At 30.1% G+C, this 8,888-nt stretch overlaps 1 protein-coding gene across 4 annotated transcripts in view; it reads right to left on the bottom strand.

Annotated features, from left to right (window-relative positions):
• Window positions 1-4,127: 4,127 nt before the first annotated feature.
• The window catches only part of LOC130494396 (uncharacterized), a 6,116-nt gene continuing 1,355 nt past the window's right edge, over window positions 4,128-8,888 (bottom strand). Inside the window, exons 2-7 of one of the 4 annotated variants that reach the window (XM_057004847.1) lie at window positions 7,487-7,610; window positions 5,509-7,368; window positions 5,202-5,444; window positions 4,979-5,125; window positions 4,751-4,903; window positions 4,128-4,636 (exon numbers count right to left, since the gene is read on the bottom strand). In XM_057004847.1, coding sequence (XP_056860827.1) covers window positions 4,397-4,636; window positions 4,751-4,903; window positions 4,979-5,125; window positions 5,202-5,444; window positions 5,509-7,368; window positions 7,487-7,576 — 2,733 coding nt within the window. In that variant the 5' untranslated portion in view covers window positions 7,577-7,610 and the 3' untranslated portion in view covers window positions 4,128-4,396. Of the gene's footprint in view, window positions 4,637-4,750; window positions 4,904-4,978; window positions 5,126-5,201; window positions 5,445-5,508; window positions 7,611-8,888 lie in introns of those variants that run through there. The other 3 variants (XM_057004846.1, XM_057004845.1, XM_018620580.2) reach the window with 3 other exon arrangements.

Consider the following 8,888-nt stretch of genomic DNA (forward strand, 5'->3'; position numbering starts at 1 on the left):
TTAATCATATTTTTAAAAATCAATCTCGTATCCTTAATTCATTTAAATTCAATTCTACATAAGCAAAAGGCAATTCTCTCAAATAGACATTTTAAAAAAAGATTATCATAAAAAAACCCCAAAAGAAAAAAATGATCAAAATAGATTTTATTATACCCAAAAATAAAACAAGAAGTGTATTTTTCAAATTTAAACTATATAAAGGATCTTTTTCAAATTATCCCTAAAAATATTAGAAATATCTATATATGATTTTTCTTTTCTTTTTCCTTACAAGAAACAATAACACCCGATTCTGCTCTAGTTTAAATATAAAATATATTAATAACATTAATTTTTATGGGAAACAATGTGGCTTTGTTCACCAATTATTCAGTTAATTAATTTCATAAACATTACCTATACTTAACTATGTCATACTTCTAGATTTCTCTAAAATTTTTGTGAAGATTCTAAATTTATTCTACAATTTTATTTATAAACTAGTATACTACCCACGTTAAAACGCGGGAAAATGTTTAGTTTTATTAGTTTGAGAAAAACAATTATTTTAACTCAAATAGGTATTGTTTTTTTTTACTAAATTAAAAAAAATCTACTCTATTGATATGTTTATAGGAAACCTTTTTGTTATAAATACTGATAATTATATGAGATATTTATATAAATAGATTTATAATTTTAAAAATACATAGTTAAAATAATTTTATTTTGATATCTAGATACTGTTATCTTATTTTAGTTGAGAAAATCTAGGATAGTTTCAAAGACAATCTAAACAATCAAATATTAGTTTAAGACTTAAAAGATTTTGATTGGCTAGATACTTATATTTTTGAAACTTATATTATTAAATAAAACAATTTTAGTAGAACCATTATAACTATTTTGATAGTCCAAAAATTGTCGATAAAAAAAACTCTATTTTTTAGTAGAGTATATATAGCTATTGAAAAACTATTATAATCACTAAAATGCCATATAATTTTACAGATATAAAATATCTAAAACCCTGAATTACAAGATTACCTTATTTTCTAATGCAAAACCATGATTATGTCTTCAACATCACAATATATACCTCAATACCATATATTCTGTTATAGAAGTCACATAATGCAAAACCATGATTATGTCTTCAACATCACAATATATACCTCAATACCATATATTGTGTTTCGACTGTCAAGATCCAGTGAATTCTTTAAAATTAATATTTGCCGATCAATCAAAATATTTGGATACATATATTTAGGTTGATTAATGAAAGTTATTTAGGCGATTTATAAGGGAAAAACAGAGTGAGAAACACACACATTTAATAAACTGGTCAAAACAAAAAATTAAAATGAATGTTAATAAATAGGTTTAGTAGCATGTTGTAAATAACACTGAAAACTAAGAGACATTTAAATATGTACTTCCTCTTAATAAATTAGATAGATGATAGCAAAACAACTTTGACTTATTTTCCAAAAAAAAATGATTTTGACTTCCTTATATCATTGTTGCCGTTTTTTTGGTAAAATTTAGAATAAAAAAAAATCTATACTATTATTTGCGAAGTGATTTTTCGCAATGGAGCTCCCACGTTAAAAGTTAGAGTGGTTAATATCGATACTACCCTTAATGAATTATCTATAATAATTTATTATTACATAATTTTTAAAAAGTCATATTACAAATATACATATTAGATAGTTACTAAACAATAGCTTATTATATGATCATTATCTGAAAAAAGAACACTATAATAAAACTAAGATACTTTGATGTATTCACGTGTATCCCTTTCTCTAATACATATGTTTATGTTGTTAATATAACTTTTTAAAAATTAGTGATTTTTCGTAAGGGAACTCTCACGTTAAAAGTTAAACTGACTTATATTAATTGTACTCTTATGAATAGAATATATATAATTATCCATAAAATAAAAAATGAATTTTAATTTTCTTGTTTGCGAAATGATTTTTTCGCAACGGAACTTCACGTTAAAAGTTAGAGCGGTTAATATTGGTAACTAACCTTAAATGTATTATTCTATAATAATTTATATTACATAATTTTTAAAAAGTCATATTAATAAATATATGTTATTTAGATATTTACTAAACAATAGCTTATTATATGATCATTATCTGAAAAAAGAACACTATAATAAACTAAGATACTTTGATGTATTCACGTGTATTCCCTTTCTCTAATACATATGTTTATGTTGCTAATATAATTTTTAAAAAATTAGTTATTTTCCAAGGGAACTCTCACGTTAAAAAGTTAAACTGGCTAATATTGATTGTACTCTTATGAATCGAATATATAAATTATCCATAAAATAAAAAATGAATTTTAATTTTCTTGTTTGCGAAGTGATTTTTCGCAACGGAGCTCCATGTTAAAAGTTAGAGCGGTTAATATTGATACTACCCTTAATAAATTATTCTATAATAATTTGTTATTACATAATTTTAAAAAGTCATATTATAAATATGTATTAGATATTTACTAAACAATAGCTTATTATATGATCATTATCTGAAAAAAACACACTATAATAATAAGATACTTTGATGTATTCACGTGTATTCCCTTTCTCTAATACATATGTTTATGTTGCTAATATAACTTTTTAAAATTAGTGATTTTTTCGCAAGGGAACTCTCACGTTAAAAGTTAAACGGGCTAATATTGATTGTATTTTTAATGAATAGAATATATAAATTATCTATAAAATAAAAAATGAATTTTAATTTTCTTGTTAAAACAATTTTAAAATTAGTAATAATAAGAAGAATTATCTAATATCTTAAAATATATTTAAAAGAAAAAGATACTTCATATATATTATATATATATATTATATATATATATATATATATATATATATATATATATTGGTTATATCTGTAATATTTTTAATATAAAATTAAAAAATAAAAAAAAATTGAAAATTATTTGATTAGATAGGTGGTTAAAATTATTATTTTTTACAATTAAGCTCTTAGAGTGCTTAATATCGTAATAATATAATCTTATAAAATTATGTTTTAAAATAATTATGTATTATTTGTCATGTTCTCCATAATTAGAGGTTTAGTAATATTTATGCTTAATTATTAATATTAATTAATAAATAATTTTTGTTGCAAAATAATTTTGTTCGCTTTCACGTTTACATTTAGAACGTTGAAAATATATATTATTCTTAGTAATTAATTATTTTTTATTTGTTAATATATATTTACCTACAAATTAGAACAAAATTCCAGTGAAAATATTGTTGTTTGTTTGAGATTTTTTTAAAATATATAATATGTAGAATTTTCAAATGAGAAAATAGATAATAATTTATCAATATAGTCTTAAATTAGTTTTACACGTATTAGTAAGTAACTATAAAATGGTTATGCCCGCATGTGCGGACGAAACACCTAGAAACTCATTAGATAGAATATTTTTTTTCTATTTGGATTTTTTAGGCTCTTAATATTTTGGGACATCAGATAATGGTCTAACCTCATTTATATGTTTGGTGTTATAAAAGGTAATTTTAGTGACAAATGCATACGTATTAAATCAACATGACAGAGATAATATGATCATGTATATAATAAATAGTTATATATAATATATACTATAACTAAAATGTTATTTAATAATTTATGTTTATCTATTAGATTATATAATTGAACGTAAACTAATATAATACAATTTTTGTCCAAAAATAAATAAACCAATTCTAAAATATATTATGTTGTTATCTGAAAATAATATATTCAATCATAAAGATTAAAAAACTAAATTCAATAATAGTCATATATATATTATATTGTAATGAGAAACTTCATTATAGATACATATATCGCCAATTTAAAAATTTAAGAGTATAAACATAACTTATCATGTTAATTATTGAAATAATAATATATGTATTAATAAATATCTATAAGATTATTATGCGCATGAACGGGCCAACCATCTAGTTCATTAATAAATTGGAAAAGACAATATTAATTAAATATAGTTAAATTTATCATTTCAATGACATTCTAATGTAAATAAATTAAAAAACTAAGGGATAATTTATATTTGTACTTCTATTTTAATAATAGAGATGATTGCTATCAATTTAACTTAACCTTCATTTAATTTAGAGTATTCAGAACATTGCTTGACCCACAAGCCAGAAAGAAGAAAAAACCCAACCCAGAAAAACAAAAACCAATTTGCAGAGAGAAGCAAATTCATGCAAAGCTTCATAACCTCTGCTAAGCACCACATCTCTCTCGTGTACCTTATCGAGAGAGTTTGATCAAAATTCAAAACCCCAAAAAATAAAAGAGAAGAAGAGATCTTCACATTATGAACATCACATACTACACCAGAAGAGAGCCTAATACTTTTTCCCAAGAATTATACCGATGAAAACAGAGACCAGAGCCACTCCAGACATGATCTTCACTGTCATGAGATGTGAGGTTGAAGCCGTTTGAGTAGTATCAGTAACGTTTCCCTTAGAAGAAGAGGAAGATGGAGATGCCTCTGACTTCTTCTTGCTCTTACGTTTCGTTGGAGAAGAAAAAGACAACTCAATGGCTCTAGATTTAATACCTACATCCATTGCCTCAGTCTCCTGCAAAATTTGGTTTTGAAACATATATAAGTGATAAAAGTCTATGGATTGCATGTATGAATGTATGTATGTTATCAGTCAAACAAGGTTCTGCGTGGTGATGTTATGCCTGACCTTAGTTTTAGCATCCGCGAGCTGAACTTTCTGTTCAAGATCTTTGACCTTTGACTCATATTCAGTGACCGCCTTTTTCTTAGCTTCAATCTCTTCTTGTGATTGCTTTAGTGCAGACTCCAGCTCTGAATGCTTCTGGGAGTGTGCTTGTTTCTGTTTCCACAGAAAAGATATCAGAGCGAGGGAAGTGAGATATGTAGAAGTTAAAACAGAAGAAAGATCATTAACCTGTTCATCAATAGAACTCTGAGCCGCTTGAAGATCTTTTTGAAGCTGAAGCACTTGCTCATTGAGTGCATCTCGGTCACTAACGATATGTTCGCCTTCCTGCAGTTTTGAGGTCAGTTCTGCCACTTTTACCGTTGCATTTTCAACCTGCAGAAACATTAAACCATTACTGTTATATATATGTAGATCCTATCACAACAGTTGTAGATGAGTGTATTATTACCTCTTCTTTCAACTGAGCTTCGAGTTTTTTCAAAGTCTTTTCAAGTTCATCAACATGTGACTCCAAAACAGACTTTTCAGCAGCCACTTCCCTGAGCTTCTCAATCTCGGTCACCAAAGTATCAGCTTTAGACCTCTCTACGGTTACTTGTTCCTCAAGCTTTGCAATAACTGATTGGAGCTCATCTTTAGTACTTTGAAACATCGCATTGACTTGGTTGTTCTCCTCGGTCAGGGAAGTAATCTGCAACACAACGAAGTGGTGTCATTTTCTTATAACTTTGTAGTAAACAACAAAGCTGTATTACCTGTGATTGCAATCTCTCCCCTTCAGAGGTAAGCTGCTTTGTTAGATCTTTTGTTGCCTGCTCTCTCTCAGCCTTAAGAGCAGAGAGCTTTGTCTGCAACTCGTTAGCCTCTGATCCATGATTGGCTAGTTCCTGGTTCAGCTTTAGATTTATTTCAGCCAGATCCCCATTCTCTTTCTCAAGAACATCACACTTGGCCTTAAGCTCTTCAATATTAGATTCAAGACTAAGCTCAGCTTTTCTAGTAGAACCTAGTAATCCTTCAAGCTCTTCAACTTTTATCTTGAGCTGGTAACTTGTTCCAGACGCTTCAGCCAACTGCTCTTCATATGATTTTACTATCTCCTCAAGGCCTTTCAGTTTCTCAGACAAAGACTTTGCCTCTGCATCTCTGCTAGTGAACTCCTCCATCACCTTTTGGATTCTATGCTCAGAGTCTTGACTTAAAGACTGATGCAGAGCTTCAACCTCCTTGGTTTTCTTCATAGCTTCATCTATTTCTCTTCCTTTCTGCTCAAGACTCTCCTCAGCAGACCTCAGCTTCTCCATTACTTCGCTTTCACGTAAGCCACCTGCTTTAAGATCGTTCTCAATGCTCTCCAACTTTCCTTGTGTGACACTCAATTCACTCCTGAGACTTTCTAACAGATTCTCAGACTCACTGATCTTCAAACTGTACTCACTCACTGTATCTTCCAATTTCTTTTTCTCACCCATCACAGCGTTAAGATTTTCTGTGAGCTCTTTCTCTTTCTCAGTTGCAATGTTTAAAGCAGCTTCAAGGCTCGAACTCTTCACTTGGAATGCCTCTAGCGCGCTAACTTGCTCCTCAAGCTCCTGTATTCTGTATTTTTCTGTCTGGAGTAGAAGATCCAAGTCTTTCAATCTTCCTTCTGCTTCTTCATGTTTGGACTGTGATGTTTGACACAGACCTTCTAGCTCAATGCTGCGCTGGTGAGTCGTATTAGCACGATCTTCATGCTCTGCACCCTTCTGCAAAGCGACTCTCAAGTCTTCCTCGAGCTCTGCATTTCTTGCTGATGATTGGTTCAGAGACGATTCAAGTTCTTGCTGATGAGTGGTTGCTTGTTTCTTCTCTTCCTCGGCAGCTTCAACAGCTGTTTTTAGTTCAGACACTTTCTCAGACAGTTCTTTCAGTTCCTGTTCTGCTTCACTGCTTTTCAGTTGTGATAGCTTCAGTTGCTGCTCTAGCTCCACGTTCCTTTGTTCAGCTGCAGTGAACTTTGTCTCCTTCTCTTTAAGTTCTTCTCCAAGCTTTGCTTCAACTTTTTCATATTCAGTAATCTTATCATTCAGATCCTTGATTTCTTCAGCTGAACGCTTTAGCCCTTCCTCCAACTCTACCAACTTCTTTTGTGAGCTCTCTAGTTCTATCCCCAATGCATCAAAAGCCTCCTTAACTTCAGTCAGTTCCTTATCTTTAGCATCACGAGACTGCAAAGCATCTTCCAAGGACTTCAACTGAGTGCTGTGTCTCTCTTCTCCTTCAAGAACTTTCTCTTGCTGCTTCTTGTGGACCACTTCGAGCTCTCCGTGCTTCTTCTCCGTCTCTTCTACCTTCTCTTTCGCAGACAAAAGCTTATCTTTCAAGTGGGTGTTCTCAGATTCATACCGTTTCAGTTCCCCTGCTACTCTTTCCAATTCGATCTCTAGCTCCTTCGCCTTCTCTTGTGATTCTTGTAGTTCTCTTAGCGAACCACTAGAGCTTCTTTCTATTGAAACTTGATTTTTCTCTGCTTTCTCTGCATCATCTTTGGCATCAAAAGCTTCCTTCTCAACTTTTATGAACTCCCCATCATCCTCTTCTTTACCATCCTTTGTCACATCTTCATTCACAGCCTGCAATATAGATCGAGAATGTACCAAGTAAAATCTTATGAAAGACTTACAGAAGGAAAAATTCATATAGCCATGATGAGCCAACATATAATCTGTGTGAAAACCGAACATTCATTGCCTTCACAGAAACATCAACTGTCTTAAGGTCATCAGCATCTCCTTTCACTACAGGAACCTCGGAACTTGCTACTTGAGTTGCTTCCTCCATGATTATGATCAAGCAATTCTGATTGCTTTTAGTTCTGTAGAATATTAAAAAAGGTCACGCATGAGAATAGATATATACTTCTACTTATATCATATTATGAATTATTTACATAAATAAAAATGAGCCAGAAAACAGTAGCATGCAAGAAAGAGAGATAATTTCCAAAATTTAGAAACAAACCAAAGAAGATAAGATATTTATTGTAATAGTCAACAAGAATACATCACCCCTCATTACAACTATTTGAAATACCAATTCAATAAAATATTTCTGATTTCGTGTAGTTTTATTATTTACATGAAATGACATATGTTTAGATCATAAAAGCTAAAGAATCCAAAACAGTCAGGAGAAGACAAAGATCAATAGGTAGTATGGGCTGTGGCATGTGATGTAACAGAGTTTGAATCTGTTTTAACACCTTTAACAGTCTCCACCACGAGACAAATGAGTAAGGCATGCTTATGATGTTTATAAAAGCCCTACCAAACAAAACTAAAGATAAGTAGAGGTGTAAAGTGCCCATCACACCGGGAAAACATCAAAGTAATCTTTCTTTTTGTGCTTTTATCATTATGCAAAAAAGGATCCAAGAAAATTATTAGAAATCAAAACTTAAGAAGAAACTAAATACAAAAAAAAAAACTAAATACAAAAAAAAAAACTTATTATATGAGTATAAATTAAATGAATATATATTAGAGAAGAAAAGAATCATATCATAAGGTACGCCGACGAGATGGAGCGATGGCTTTGGGCCAGAGTGTTTCATAACAAGAAAACAAACAACTCACTTTTATAGAATTCTATAGATTTTGTAACGTCAGAATTTTCCAAGTTAGATCATACCAAAACTCGGTTAAAATGCAAAAATAACCAAAGGAAAAAAACCCATTCGTTTAAGATCATAAGGTAGAAGAATAGAGTATATTAGAAATAACAAACTTATTATTCGGTTGTTCCAGTGCCAAACTATGTTCATTTTCAATCTTATTACATAAAACACAAGAATATTCGATCAAAAGAGGAATTTTCCTTATATTGGATAAGTGTTATCTCCATTTGTCTAACTTATATTGGTCTACTCGTTGCCCTATATTGATAGAGACAAGTAGACAACATATCACTAAAGTTGCAAGTAAGCTTTTTATTTTATTTTTGTCAAAAGTTGCGAGCTTAGCACCTAAAAACAAAAGGAAAGCTTATAATTACCGTGTACTAATATTTAGCATGATATTATCATAAAATAAAAAGGTTGATGGTTAGTATAATACTAGAACCTACCACTACATGATGAATATACCAATGAAAT

This window comes from Raphanus sativus, chromosome 3 (assembly GCF_000801105.2).
Source record: "Raphanus sativus cultivar WK10039 chromosome 3, ASM80110v3, whole genome shotgun sequence".
Taxonomy (NCBI): Eukaryota; Viridiplantae; Streptophyta; class Magnoliopsida; order Brassicales; family Brassicaceae; genus Raphanus; species Raphanus sativus.